General features: G+C 39.9%; 1 protein-coding gene across 4 annotated transcripts in view; it reads left to right on the top strand.

Moving 5' to 3' along the window:
* The window catches only part of SORCS1 (sortilin related VPS10 domain containing receptor 1), a 536703-nt gene that overhangs the window by 355475 nt on the left and 165070 nt on the right, over positions 1–16158 (top strand). For all 4 annotated transcript variants that reach the window (XM_077125968.1, XM_077125969.1, XM_077125970.1 and 1 more), the window contains exon 5: positions 8586–8659. In XM_077125968.1, coding sequence (XP_076982083.1) covers positions 8586–8659 — 74 coding nt within the window. The remainder of the gene's footprint in view (positions 1–8585; positions 8660–16158) is intronic.

Here is a 16158-nt window from a genome sequence, read left to right as displayed (position 1 = left end):
TTGAGCATTATATACCATGCCAGTTTGGCAGGATTTCTAAGTGCTTGAAACTTCCCAATGTTAGAGCTGATTTCCAACCTCATAAATATGTAACTAAGTTAAGTATCCAAGTACAAAACTGACAATTAGAGTAGAAACCAGGGGTTGCTAAATGTCAACCCCAACGTTTGCTTATATAACAAATTCTCAAACTGAAATGCCTTCACATGCAAACAAGGTCTGTGTTTACCATAGAAACCATGTTAAAGTGAGTCATATCATTATTTTTCAATTGCTACCTGAAATAGTTTGATGTACTTGTTCCAAATGATTTTAAAGAAATGGGCTACAAGAATAAAGAGAACAGGACTTTTTAAAACAAGTGATTTCAATTAAATTTTAACAGACACAGTTATGCTGTTTGGTTGCTTATTTAGGCTTTGAAATATGGATATATCTTGGCTTGGGCAACTTTTTAAGCCAGATATTTGGATCTTTTGTTTCTGTCAACAGTTGTCTGAGTGGATTCAAAATGCTTCCTTAATTCAGACACCGATTTGAAGAACATTTTATCTCATAAGAAAGCCTGGATCTCTTTCTTAAGTAAGCTCAAAAGATACCTAGCAAATACCTTTCTCTAAAGATGGTCCTTCAGAAATTCAGTAGTGCTAAGACTTCCCATCGTTCTTCCATGTTAAAAGTGATTACAATCAACAAGTTTCCAAGTGGTGTAGGGTGAGATGAGGTGAGATGTGAGAGAGATGGTTTGGGGAAGCAGAGAGTTTGGCCCCTTTAAATAGACACAATTAGTGATTTTTTTTTTTACTTTTTTTTTTTATTAATTAAAAAAAATTAACAAAACATTTAGAAATCATTCCATTCTACATGTACAATCAGTAATTCTTAATATCATCACATAGTTGCATATTCATCATTTCTTAGTACATTTGCATCGATTTAGAAAAAGAAATAAAAAGACAACAGAATAAGAATTAAAACGATAATAGAAAAAAAAACCTATACCTCACATGCAGCTTCATTCAATGTTTTAACATAATTGCATTACAATTAGGTAGTATTGTGCTGTCCATTTCTGAGTTTTTATATCCAGTCCTGTTGCACAGTCTGTATCCCTTCAGCTCCAATTACCCCTTCTCTTTTTTTTTTTTTAATTAACGGAAAAAAAGAAATTAACCCAACATTAGTGATTTTTTTATTATGAATTTTATGCTTTTTAAAAACATTAAAGTATTATCTTGGCTAACCTCCTGTCTTCAGTATAATATAATATTGTAAATCCAAATTTCAGATGCCACGTTCCGTTTTACAAGAGATCCAGTGGCCCAGCTGGGATCTCCCAGTTGGCAAGGGGAGGAGAAACCAGAGCTTGGTACTCTGCCTTAAACTGCCAGGTTCCTTACCAAGCTACTCTCTTAGGATGAAATATGGCCAGATGGAAAGGCACAGATACAGAGCTCCAAGGCTCTTGCTCTCCTTACCTGCTTAGTTCTAATGCCTGCCTGGCAGAAAAGGCCAGGCTAAGCAGTACTCAGCCTCTGAGGCTGGGGCATGTAAGCGTTGCCTAAGCTCTTGTTTGCTTCCTGAAAGTCTCCAAGGAAAAACAGTATATCGGCTTCTCCCTGGCATTCCTCCATTTCTCAGGGTTTATGGACAGCTAAGGCTGAAAGTAGCACCAGTACCAGACAGAGAAGAGGAGAGAGAATTAATATGGCCATTTCCTCTGTAGAACGCATTCTGCTTGTATTTATTTCTCTGCTGTATTCATATTCTGAACCTTGGACCTTAGATGTATAATGATGCCAGTAGAGTATGAAGAAACTGAGGCTTGGACAGATTAAGAAAACTCCTCAAGACAGCAAGCATATCAAGTGACTGGTAGAGCTAGGGCTCTAACCCAGATTTGACTGTTTCCAGACTAAGTCCTCATCGCACCAAAACACTTGCATCCCTAGAAAAGTCATTGTGATCTTTTCTTCCTTTTTAAAATTAGTGCTGTTTAAAAAAATTACTGAACTGTATCCTTCCTGTCCAACCTGCTATAAGACCCCTCTCCACTGAGAGATGTGTCGGTATCCATTCTAGAGCTGAGTTTCCCAGAGAGGAAGGACTACTGTTGGGAGCTCATTCAGGAAGGGAAGGAAGAGGGAGGGAGAGCTCCTCTGGCTCTCCATGTAGCCAACTATGATTCACTAGCCCAGCCCTGACTTGTTAAGAGAGTAAGACTGTGGCCCCTCCATACTCTCCTCCTCTATCCAAAGTACAACCAACCTTCCCTTTTTCTCTGAGTCGTATATCCTCCTGTCAGAACAAAACCAAGAGGACTTTGCGAAATGACCCTTTCTGACGCCCCACATCCAGTCAGATGTTTCTTTGGATTTTGTTGTTTTGTTTTTTTATAATATCGTCCCCTTCCCTACTATTCACACCCACTGGCCCTGGCAAATCCAGGCACTCATCATCTCTTGCAAAAACCATTGCGGTCACCATCTAAGTGATTCTCTGCTCTCTGTTCCATCGTCGTGCTGCAAATGGATCCATCTTCTAGAGGCACAGCTCTGATTATGTTCAGCAGCAGTTTTCTCTTTCAGCTTGTTTTTGCTTCTTAAAACTGCTGAGCATTATCATCTATGCATTTAAGTAATGGTTACTGAGGGTTATTTCTTTTTATCATCAATACCTTGATGTTGAGGAATATATGATTAGATCATTATCTTAGCTTCTAATAATTTCATCTTTAGATGTATTTCTGCATCCATATTGGAGAGCCTGTGAGACCTAGATTCTATCTTCTCCTTTTCATGTGTACTTCCAGACCTGACTGCTAAGGAGTGTCCATAAATCTAACTGGCCCACAGTCACATATGGACTCTTACTTCACAGTCAGCCTCAGTTCCATATGTCTAATTCCCCAAGCCTCATAGTGCCAAGCCAAACTGCAGGGCATGTGACAGACGTCAGTGACAGTTGGGGAATGGCCAGTGACAGATCTGATAAATCCAGCCAGGGGAGAGATTGATGGAGCCGGCAATATGTCACCATTCCTGCTCACTCTGCATCAGCAGAGCCTCAACACTCTTCTCTTTTGACCTTGGTGACATAGGGATCCAATTTATATTTTCTCCTCAAATGTTTAGAATTGTGCCTCCCTCCTGGGCTCCTTTTGTAGCCTTGGCTCCTACTTTACTTCTATTATTTAATTGCAATCCAAGTTCCACCTCAAATGCCAATACAGACTCCCACTTCTTCCTCTCCTAAATAGGCCTCCATAGCACTCAGAACAAAATTTTACGCTTTATGGTACATTGACTGTTAGATGCCCTGATGAGCTAGTTTTTACCTTGGAGGAACTTGTAAGCTATTGGGAGGGGACTTCAGCCTAGCCCTCTCAAAACCCATGCCCTGTAACAACCAGCCAAGGTAAAGAATTGTGTCAGCATTTAATGGAGTTTCGTGGGTTGGTCTTAGGTACCAGATTGCAGTTTTTCCTTAGAGTGAGTTCTCTCCCCCCCCCCACCCCCCACCCCTGCATGGTGCATCCAGAATGATCAGGGCATATTTCTGAAGACTGGGGGTTTCTCTGGACTGATTCTCCTTCTTCCTACTGAGGCTATTGGAGACAAGAACCTGATATTTGCAATGCCTCAGGCCTGGCATGAGGAATTTATTTCAAGTCCTCAAGGTACCATCTCTTTTCTTGCTAAAAAACAGTGAGCTCTGGAACAGCAGTGAGAACTGGAGAATCATGAGGTAGATGCGTGCTTTGTACTGAGGCCATCCCCAGGGCAGAATTAGGATGAGGCAAATAAAATAGAACTGGCAGGGTTTTCCGTCAGCCTTCTCAAGAAGTGCAATTTGCAGGCCCCCTGCTTCCAAAATGTTAAAGGCAGAGAAGGAAAGAGGAGTGAGTAGGCAACCTTGAAAAGAGCCGACAGCAGGAAGTGTTCCACCAGTGCTGAAGCCTCTCCAAGAGCCTATGTAGAGGAGAGCTGGGGACCTGCCTCCTGACTGGGAGAGTGGCCATGGGAAGCTTTGTGGTGAACAGCATTTGACCCCATCAGCTAAAGACTGAAAACATATTATCACAACTCTTAGCTTCTATGGGATTGTTTCCCTGTAGTAATTTCCTAGCTGTAGAAGAAAATGCATAATGTATCACAGTCTAACAGTTTGAAAAGGGAGCCCACATTGATCCAATTTAGGGATATTGAAAAGACTTGCCAGGGACAGCGACGGTTGCAAACATGTACATGAACATAAGGAAGTTGACTTTCACTTAAAAGGAAGATAACTACTCTTCTGGGGATTCTCCATGATTTGAAAGGTAAGAAGATAGAATATGAAAGCTGAAAACAATGGTTCTCTTACGCCACCCCCTTCTTTTACCCCATCTTAATCTGCTGTGGATTAGGAATCCTGTGCGAAGTCAATATGCTTCACACTTTTCCCATCCGTAACTATTCTGAATCCCTTGAGACATCCTTTTTTAATCCCCCAAGGATTCAGGGTTTATCATACAACTAGCAGTTCTACAGACCTCCTGAGGATGGCGCCAAAGATGCCTGAACATTTGGTCAAAAGCTCACAACAAAACTAACTCTTGTGATTGCATCCTTTGTAAGTAAGTGTACTTTTATCTGCATTCTTCTTACAGCAGACAAAGACAGATGGCAAGAAAACAAGCAAATGAGAGAGGTCTTACAAAAAAAATTGTGAAAAGCATGGCAGTAAGAAATGTTGACAGCCCAGACCAGTAAAATGACAGCGTAGAGGTGGCTGGGCTCAGAGACTGCTAATAGAACCCAAGCACAGATGAGAGCTGAGTTTGTAGTCATTGAGATGTGTGTACTAAGACAGGGAAATGGTCTCAGATATTTTAGAATGATTCTGGATATTTTAGAAAGGATTTCTGCCTTGCATTCTTAGTTAACCAGAATCCTTCCTCTGCTCCCTTTCTAAAATTTCAGTTTCTTCATATTTTTCCAATATTTTGTGCCAGCATTAGCAAAGCAAAAAAAGAGCACCTCAAAGACTGGCATTTTTGGGTACAGGATCGAGAGAAATGAAATTGCCCTCCTAAAACTTGTTCAAATTATCTTTCTTTGTCTTCCTCATCTTTCTCTCTAGCCTCAGCATTGCAGGAGAAAGCTGCTGCTGTGTTCTCTGATGTGACAGATAGTAATGATAGTTCTCAGTTCTGTGTTCTGACAGTCAAAAGAAACCTTGGAGCTGGAGACAGACAGGGAAGGAAATAAATCTTATTTAGGTGCTGCCAACACTATGAATTTTATTAAAGGACACTGGCTCATTTTACACAAAAAGCCTTCCACTGGTGGCAGAGACAGTCATTGGTAAACTGCTTTGCTACTATTCCCTTCTTTATAGAGGAGAACTTTGCTGTCAGACTCTGTAGGTTTAATTAACGTATTTGAATGTTTGTGAGTTGTTGTTTCCTCCTTAAGGAGAGAATATTTGAAATAGGTGAAACACATGGAGTGGCTTTGTCTGGGAGTGAATATGTAGTTAGACCTTGCTTTCAAATTTTTGAGAGTTTCAAATGTACTTATATTTATGTTTTTTTTATTTTAAAGGTATGGGCCTCTAGCTATAGAACCATGAAAGCAAACATATCCCTCTGATAAAATACCTTTGTCCATTCATGGGGAAACCTAGATTTTCACTCGATAAATTCTTCACTAACGGATTTGCATAGTGCAAAATCAAGACTTTTTTTTCCCCTTGATTATCTTCTGCATGTATGACACTGTATAGATATAGAAGGATGAAATTCCTGATGTTTAAGGATTTTGCATTCTCATCAAAGAGATTAGGAAGACTCTTTTGAAAGGCTGCTAAACACATTAAATATAAATATGTGGCCTGTAGTTTGATAAGGGTTTGTTATGCCATAGTTCTTTGGAGATGAAGCCAGTGGGGCTCTTAATGGACAGCGAATAGTTCATAGAGGAGGTGACCCTTGACCTAGGGTATAAAGAAGACAGAGTTAGGGTGGGAAGCCTTGAAATCATCCCTGCCAGAGTGGGCAGCATCAGTGAAGACATAGCAGGGGGGGCGTGCCAGGTAGGAGTAGGAAGGTAAGAAGGCTGCCGAGACCAAAGAGTACATTTCAAGAGATGAAATTGAAAAGGATGTCACTGAGCTGAATAAGAGAGGCTTGGTTATTGGATCATTTGATATATCTACTGCTCGACCGGGTCTCTGGATGTTCACAAATAACAAAGCAGCGCCTTGAAGAGGATACAAACAAATATCATGGGAGATACATGATGGGTCCTCAGGCTCTGACTCCAAGCCTAGGGGATCAATTAAAAAGGGATATAGAGAAAAACAACAACAAAAAGAAAACAGATACTGGCACCTAACAGTTCCTTAGACAAATTCTACGCAGGAGCAAAGATAGCAACCCTTGATGTAGCCACATGAGGCCTTGGAGTTTATTCGGGACTCTTGGGATGTTCAAAAGCCCAGCCTTCACATACGATAATAAAAATAACAACAATAAAGTAATTGTTATTTTGAACTTCCCGAAGTCTGTTACATTTGCGTTAATCTTCCGATATCATTATATGCATACATTTAGATGGAGACATAAATAAACACAACAGTGTGAGCAGATTTCTTTTAAGCTCCTAGAAAGAAGTTCAGCTCTGGATTTGAAAAGGATAAAAGCAAGGGAAGAAGCTGAAGCACAGATTCCCAGAATGGGGACTTACCTCTGTGACATAAACCTGCATATTTACAGTACTGGGGATCAAGAAGCGGGGCATGCTTACTCTAGGGGCCTGGGTTCCTAGTTCAGAGGGAGTGAGTTGTCCTACCCCTGTTAACTCTATAAGGAGAGCTGCCTTCCCATTTCTCCTTTTCTTAAACTGAAGCAGGGCATGAAATGTACCCAAGAAACCTTTATTCCCTATGCATGATAGGGTAGGGAAAAATTATTAAAAAAAAAGACTTAGAAAGAAATAGCTGTAGCGTCTTCTTGGCTAGGTTCCCAAATATGATATAGGTGGAACCAGTCCAACTGCGTGCTTTAGTAGCCAAATGTTTCAGACTTTCTTAGTTTCAGGATGTTTTCATCTGAGACATACAGAATCATAGCAAGTTATTTCAAGGGTCAGTAAATACTCAGCTGAGTTCTTCCTTGGACATGCCTGGTACATTTACAGCCTCAGCGAGTCACCGTGTGAGTCATTTGTCACTCACTGAGTTCAGGGCTTGGGGAGATGGGAACGCGGGGCAGTCATGGAGCACAGCGCAGGGTGACTCAGCAGCCATTTGCCATGGGAATTGGCAATGAGATAGCACAAGATAGGGATGTGGGTGGGTTATAGACCAGGCCCATAGCAAACAAAAGATGTTCCAAATGATATTTTAAAATCAGTGGTGAGATGCCATGGCAACCAGACTAACAAGAATCTCTGGGTTGCCAGCAGGGGATACTTTTAGAGGTAGATGAGGATTCCACAGTGCTGTAAAGTTTATCAGAGATGAGTAGGGATGACGAGGGAACAATGAAGAACAAGACATGAGAGAAGAAAACATTGGAGGGTGATTATGTGGAGGGTCCATCTCCATCTCATGAGCACTGACTCTCTGCAGTTGTCTTTGGAGAATACTGAAGCAATGTAGCAAATGGATTCGAAATCTGACCAGCTGCGCAGCCATCTGTAAAATGGCCATAACAACAATTTCTGTATCACAGGGATGGTGTGTGGGTGAAACGAGATAATGCATCTGAAGTACCTGAATCACTATAAGGGTTTAGTCAATGTTAACTGCTGTTAATTTAGTTCAGGATTCCTCTGGTTAATATTACAAGATCAACATCGGCTCCGCATTGCCTGCAGGGCCAACTTCTGGCCTTAATGTGCCATCCAAAGCCTTTCCTTAGTTGTCCTTAACCTATTCATGCAAAGTTTCCCTTCTCATATAGGCCCTTAGCTTCAGCCAAGCTTATTCATACCCTGTCCCTGCATATGTTCCACTTTGGCCTATGTCATTTCCTTTGCAAGTAATGTCTGCCCCATTTTCGTTAATCTGAATGCTACCATTCTCTCAGGTCCCAGCTGAATCTCCACATCTTTGAAGCTGCCTCTTACTGACACCTGTGTCTCCTTCCTCTGCATTCCTGTATCACACTGGCTACTTCCTGTATTACACATCGTTATTTTAATCAGGTCTTAGTTGTACTGTGTGCAGAGTTTGCACTTCTTTGCATCTCCCAGAATGCTCTGCATATGCTAGACCAACTAGCGCAGCTGACTGTGTCACCAGGCAGAACTGGAAGTCCAAGTTCCTTCCACTGCTTTCTCCGTATAAGGTCTTCAAAAAGTCATTTAATCTGACTGAGCCTCAGTTTCCACAACTGTAAACCAAGGATATTTGTATCTGCTTTGCAGAATTTGTATGAGGAATAGAGGTAATACATAATGGATGATGAATCTGGAATATGGCAGGTGATCAATAAATGGTAAAAACTGTATTATTAGTAGTAATAATATTGACTAAATGACCAGATGCTTGTGCATTCAGTGGTGGCTCATGGTGCTAATTTCTTTTCTCTACAGTTGTACAGTTCTGCTGAATTTGGAAGAAGGTGGCAGCTTATCCAGGAAGGCGTCGTACCGAACAGGTTTTACTGGTAAGTCTCACTGAATTGTGTAGCATGTTAAAGTATCACTGGTAATGGGCATTGGAATCCCATTCACACCTAGATTTTATATATGAAGTCTGTTCTTACTGGGATGTGTCCAGATCCCCATGTGACAAGATCTAACCTTGGGGTAATAAACATTTTAAGGTTGTGTCACACATTTTTCTTAATAAACCCAAAATAGATCATTGATATTAGTGAACACCAAGTACTTGTTACATTTTGAAGGTACCTGAGAGACAGGTATTTAAAAAATATTATAATAATGATTTTTATTATTAAAGACATTACACATACATTATATGTTAAAGTAATGTTTTTCATATAAATGAGTGGGTTTTATTCAGTCTAGAAGTAGGTGTCCCTCCCACTCCTGATTTCAAGGCTTCCAGACCTAACCTTATCACTTAGAGCACAGCCACTATTCCTAGCTCTTAGGTGTCCTTCCACAATTGTTCTATGAATTAGCAAACATGTATGTGTATGTTGGCATTTACGTCAATATTAGCCTATGTACCCTGTTCTAGCCCTTGTTTTATGACAACATGTAGCTAACCGTATGTATATGAATGCATTTATTTAAGTGGCTGTGCTGCATTTCACTTTAAGGATGTAGATCTCAGGTGAATCTTAGGCCTATTTGACATAAAAATAAGCTATTCATGTTGGTGGGGTGTGCTTTTGGAGAAAGACAAATATATGGGGAGGAGAAAGAGGGAAACAGACAGGGACAAAGAGAGAGGGAGAGGTGGAGAGAGAGAGAGGGAGAGAGAAAGAGAGACAGAGAAGAGAGGGAGAGGGAGAGAGAGGGATAGAGAGAGGGGGAGAGAGAGAGGTGTGAGAAAGGAGCAGAAAAAAGCAGTGCTTTCCTTTTGTTCTTTAACTACTTGAGCATATTCCTTCAATTACTCTAGATCTGATCTCCCTCCATGGAAATTGGTGGCCACAATTGAAAATAAGAGAAATAACAAAAGTTGAGGCTATAACAACAAATAACTAAAGTAAAGGCCAAGTACAGAAGTTTCAAATGTAATTCTGACATTGCTTGTCAATATCTTTTGAATTTATAATCTTATCTCTGCCAAGAGATATGACTCTACCTTACCCTAATTTATCACATGTCCTGTGGAAAGGACATTTAGGTTGTTTCCAGACATCTTCTACTTCGGACAGTGCTCCAAGGAACTATCTCAAGCAATAGTTAAAATATCCCTCATTCACATCATTCCGAATTAGCTCCCTGCAACCTGGGCAGTAAAAGTTTCACCCTTTATTCTTTGTGTAATCACACTGCCTCCCTCAGCCTCTTGACTTAAACACAGAACTCACCACCAAGGCACCTAATCCCTCCAATTCAGTCACTTTTATATGAACTTCTAAGAGGAGTGCATTTTTATCTCTTTCATTTTCAAATACTGCCCTAAAACCCTATGGGAATTGAAAGCCAGAGAACTGCATTAGAGAAATTTCTTAAAAAGCTAGTGAAATTGCCTGGACAACTAAAAGACAGCCATTTGCAAACAAACGGGCTTAGAGATAGCTCATAGAGACTTTTATACAGATGACATTTTTTTCCATCATAAAGAAACATTTGTAACTAAAGAGGGGTTTTGTTGCATAGAATCTTATTCACCTCTCTCCAACTGCTGCTCTTTCTCAGAAATGGCATATGCCTGGCTTTTAGAGTCCATATCAGCTCTCTTTCCTCCAGAAATTCATTTCTGGCTCTCACTGAATCTCCCTTCTCTGGTCTGTGTTACTTTTCTTCCTTTCTTCCTCATTTTGTCCCTTATTCATGAGGCACCTCTCATCCCTATGTGTTTTGCCTATAAAGTATTAATTAAAAAAAAAAAACTTTTGGAAGGTGGGTTCTTTTCTTCCTTTTTTTTAATTCCTTCTCTCTCTTTCTTGGTACTTTTTTCATATAGAAAGACCTCAGAAAATAAAAAATAAATGAAGGGTTGTAATGAATGGTTGTCATCCTGCTGGCTTACCCTGGAAATGAAGTTGATGCCTTGCCAATGAGAAAGTGTAAGGGATAACTCCTTCCCCCAATCCTGTTTCCAAGTGACTATACATATCTGCATATAATGCCCAGCAATAAAGGGTGGAAAGTACCGATTCATGAAGGACAAAACAGACACAATCAAAAGCACTGACTAAAATTTGGACAAGGGAAAAAGCTGAACCGAGGGTAGTTCCCATGTAAGTGGAAAGTAATGTTTTCTAGCTCAGTGGAGGTTTATTTACATAGTATCGGTAAAAAGTGATCAGCCCTTACCTGCTGCTAATTGCAGCCCATTCTTATCTATTCCTTTAAGGAGTTCTCTATCTGAAAACCCTGATTAGCAAAGCCCTTGGAACTGTACATACCAAATGTAATAAAATTATCACTTTTATAAAAGCACTCTATGTGATGATATATGAATTCTGTTTAATCTGTTAGGTAAAACAAATTTTAAAACCTCCCTTTGCCTTTGGGAACAAAGCGACACATCTTCCACATTCAAGACCTAGCAGTAATGATAATATTCAAACCTAAAACTACTTAATCCTTAAGACAACCTTATGAAGCAAGTGCTTTCATTATCATCAACAGATGGGAAACCTATGGCACAGAGAGGTTATGTAACTTGGCCAAGGTCACACAGCTGGAAAGTGGCAAAGCCAGATCAAATCAGGCAATCTGACTCCAAAGTCCATGCTCTACTAAAACAGTGCACTCTGTTGACTCTGTATCTTGGCATTCTTTTTTGGACTGAAACTGTGAGCCCTGGAATTCTAAGCAAGTGGAGAAAACCCAAAGCTCTTTTGGCCACCATGCCTGCATGTGTATCTCTCCAGCTGGACTTGGCAAATGGCCCCATTCTTTAAGCTTGGTTTATTTTTCCTGAGAATATCTGAGGCCTTGAAAATTGCAGAGTGCCATGGTTGTCAATGCAAATCTCTTGGTCTCTGCCCACATGGTGTGTCTTTTTCTGACTCTGAGCAACTTCCTGAGGCTGTCAGAAAAGGTGTCAATCAAAGCAATATTATTAGACTCACTCCTGGAAGCCACCTTGCCTAAAATTACACAGGAACCTTGGGTCTATCTAGGATTACTCAGCAATCTTAATTAAAAGATACCCCCTTTAAATCATTTCTGCCCAGAGCCCTGCTCTGGGGGTGTGGAAGGGACTGAGGGAATTTCTCTAGTATTAAATTATTAAGTGGCCCTGGGTGATAATGTGGCAATTTCCATGGAGAAGAAATGAAAAAGAACTCACATCTTTTCCTCATCAACTAGCACACTTGAGAAATAATCTTTATTTGGGTGGCAATGATAACACCACCTCAAGATGTAATCAATGACAATTGTAAAATAATTATGGAATGTAAAAGCTTATGCTGCTAGTATTACCATAATTTCATAAGTAAATATGAACTTTCCTCCAAGGAGTACAGATTGCTTCCCAAACTGATTTACATATATAGGGCATTGTATAAAACAGCTCTTAACACAAAATTGCCCTTAAATAGAATAGGTGCCATTTTGATTTAACTGACTATTAATAGCAGTCTTATTCTTTACTATCTCAGAAATCAATTATAGTGGGAGGCAGTATAGCTTGTTGATGAAAGAGCTTTGGAGACACTAAGATCTGAGTTCTAGCTTTGCCATTTACTAATCATGGGGGAAATAATTCTGTGTGCTTTAGTTTCTTCCTCTGTAAAATGAAGTCAGTCAATACCTACTTCATTAAATGAGCTGTCTCTTGTGAATTGGCTGCATAACTGGTACCTAAGAGTTGCATTGAGTGCTCGCTGACTAATAGTAATAATTTTATTAATGATGACTGACTTTATAAATCTTTTAGTTTTCTTTCCTTCTGTGTTGGCTTCATTCTCAGGCTGGCTCTCTCCATTTTGTGGCAAAATCAGACTTTATAAGCTTAGAAGCCCTGTCAAAACCAGGCTGCCTCTTGTTTTATTTCCAGGAAAAGTTCAGGGATTGAATTCAGTGCCCTTGAATTTCTCATGTATGTCAGACATGGGCATATATCTGATTCTGGAACTGAAAATAGGAGGTAAGGGGTGAAGCGCAACCAAACTGCATAGTTTAAGGTTAGGGCTAAGATAATTCCCAAAAAGGGAAAATATGTATTCTGTCATTATTAGAAGGGAGGATGAATCCTCATTAGGGAAACATACAAATGGAAGAATTGAGTGCCAGAAAGATAAAGCTGCAAAAGTTTTATTTGTGTATGTTAAATAACTACAATGGTCTAGATACATGATAAATCGTGTTCCTTTGATCCTCATATCAAAATCGTGAGATAGGAATTATCCCCATTATGAAGAAACAGAAAAGTGCTAGCAGAGTATCTGACGTAACAAATATGTAGAAAATCCAGGGTTTGAAACTTGGTGTATCTGGCTCTATAGCCCTTGTGGCTTGTTGTAGTAAAAATCAGCCCCAAATGTAAGAATTATTTTTCCCACTCTTTCTCCCAATAAAAAGGATGAAAATCTGTTATATTCTGTTCTGTTAAAGAGATATCGTACTCTGTCCTGTTGAACAAATCCACAGGTAAGAACCAAGGTGTTGCAATTGACCTTGAAGAGCAGGGAAATTGATTGGGTCACTGGTACCCAAGTGCCATGAATAGGTGAAGCCCCTGCCAAAAGCCATATTTTCTAAAGGAGGTTGATTAATGTAGTTGTTGGGATCTGAGTCAACTTTAGGAGAAAACAATGAAAGGCAGATTTGATTAGAAACCATTCAGGGATCTGTTATCTGTGTAAAAGACAAGGCAGCAATCTTAAGGCTGTCTCACTTAATTACAAATAAGTTCACATTTACCTGATGGATTATGTTGGCTTGGTTGGAAACAGAGACAGCTGAGTAGTACTTACATATTTTCTGTAACTGATTCACACATAAAAAATTAAGAACTGGATCCACAGTGAGCCTTTGTTATTTTGAATGCCAGCTTGTTTTATTGATGTCCCTTAAGGGACAATTATCATCCATATCATATAGTAAAAAGAGATAAAGAACTGCTTACAACTGCATCCTCAGTGGATGTGAACATCTATACACATTCTCATCCTTCCCCACTGTTCAATGCCAGATCCATGTAAATGACCTCCCATGCCACATTTTGGTCTTGCCATACAGACATTTATGTTTATAGGTCAAGACATTTTTATCTGATAGAAGATGGTAACCTACTTGAAGAGAAGAGAAAAGAGAAAGTCAGGTGTAACTTTATCTGGATTCTTCTAGATCTAGAGGCTCAAAGTCATCAGGTCTTGATCTCTCTCCAACACTCAACTCCTCTTTCCTCTCAGTTGGCTTCACTCCTCAGCAGGCTGTCTGCCAGTGGTGGTCTCCAGCAGCTCACATCTTTCCAGTTCACTCCAGTGGAAAAGAAAACTTTCTTGCTGGTTGCTTCAGTGAAACTCCTGGGATTCATTCTCGTAGGTCCTGATTAGGTAACAAACCACATCTGGATCTGTAGGTAGAATCAATTCCAGCAAACCGCGTGGACAAAAAGTGAGTGGTGATACCCCGAGAAAGACTGGGGTCTTTTACCAAATGTAGGGGACAGCATAAACAAGAGATGCTCCTTACTGACAGGTGTTTTAAATCCCTGTTTTCAGATGAACAATAAGAAGATAAACAAATAAACAAAATTCTGGAGAGGATAAATAACTTTGCCTTATGTCACACATGGGATTTAAACTCAGATATGTCTTTCAAAAGAGCCTGTTTTAAGTACCGTAATTTCTCAATTCCCACTGTGCCATGGACTCATCAAACCTGCCTTGAGTTCCAGCTCTCTCTGAAAACTTCCCAAAGGACCCCACTCTGCAGAGCTCTCTCCTTGCTTACAGTCCCAGTATAGGCATGTATTTCTTGTGAGCACTGTGTCCGTTGAACTCCTGCATCCAGTCATCAAACCACCTTTGACCAGGTGTTAAGAATACTTAACACGTAAAAAGCAGTTACAAAAACTTTTGCTAACACGTCTGGATATGATCACTAAGCATCCACAAATGTTTCCTCTCTCTGGTTCTTACTTATATCACCACCATTCATCCTGAGATCCTTATTGAATAGTGCTCCAAGCCAATTTTGGTTTGTTTTTGTTGTTGCATTATTGTTCTTATTTGATGATTTGTTTTATGGGCATCAGAACATGATTATCCCTCTTCCTTCTCCTTCAGCTGCTTCAGCCATTCAGATACAGCACAGACTTCTGTGACACCAAGCAGACATAAAGGATGTAGTAGGAGATGGCTGTGACTCTTTCCTCTTTTCCCAGTGGATTCGGTTTGCAAATTCAGTGGCAAGAAGCAGGATCTTTGCACTCTTACTTTCCCAGGGCCTGCACACTGGGGATGGGATGAAGTTGAAGTCTAATCACATTACCAAAACCAAAAAATGCCGAACTCTGTTCCATCAAAATAACCAGATAACTTGGTCATACACTGAGAAGTGACTATGTCTTTTTTCCAAGATAATCCACCTCATCCTTTGCTCAGAATTGTGAGACAGATTATTTTCTGCAGAGAACTTCTAAATGAGCCATCTCTCACTTTCGATTTTATATTGATATGGCAGTGGAACAGCTCCTCACTCAGGATCAGTTATTTTTATAGACATCCATATTTCTCTTTATTCCCTCTTATCTCAGCCTCAACACTCGAGAGTCATATTCAGCTCTGTTTTCTTACTCACCTCCTCTTAAATGTTTGAATTCCCGAGACCCATCAATTCTGCCTGCATGATGTTATGCCTTCCCATTTCGTCTTCCATTGTCCCTGACATCACACTAGTTTAGCCCCCCTTCCCTCTCACTAGGAATACTCAGATAGCCTCTCCATACATCTCTTTGTGTCATAATGCCTCAAGAATCATCTAAACACTGATCTGATCACGTATTCATCCTGTTCCTCAATACTAACAACATAAAATTTTAAAAAGTAAGAATGGAACTAGGTTCTTGAGAACCTGGACTATAGTGTACACTTTTTTTGACCTAACACCCCATACTTTCAAATTTTTTTGTAATACATTCACAAAGGTCAGAATTTATTCTAGTCCTGATTTAGTCTATGGGCCTAGCTACACCTTCTTAAATCTTATGGTTTTATACATCCTCCAATCTGGGGATAAACCGTCCTTGTTAATTTTAGCAATGATTAATTTTTAGCACCTCCTGTGTATGTACCAGGAGGGTTTTGCTTTGTATACAAAGATAATATGTGAGGATCTTTATTTTTATTAGTCTCGCAATATTGGACCTTTATGGCCTTATACCCGTGGCTCCTCGTTTCTACCATGGACCTTTCTTTAGCACTTGCTTTCTGCTCTTCCAGGAAAAAAAGAATCACTTTCTCTTCTGAAGTTAAATGTGATTAAGTCACAGATAAAATGTAATGCATCATAACCTGCTTTCTATTATAGGTCTGTATATGTGATTAGTAGAAAGAGCTCA

This window comes from Tamandua tetradactyla, chromosome 13 (genome assembly GCF_023851605.1).
Source record: "Tamandua tetradactyla isolate mTamTet1 chromosome 13, mTamTet1.pri, whole genome shotgun sequence".
Taxonomy (NCBI): Eukaryota; Metazoa; Chordata; class Mammalia; order Pilosa; family Myrmecophagidae; genus Tamandua; species Tamandua tetradactyla.
Note: the sequence above shows the minus strand (reverse complement) of the source record. Positions and strands in the feature narration are given on the sequence as shown.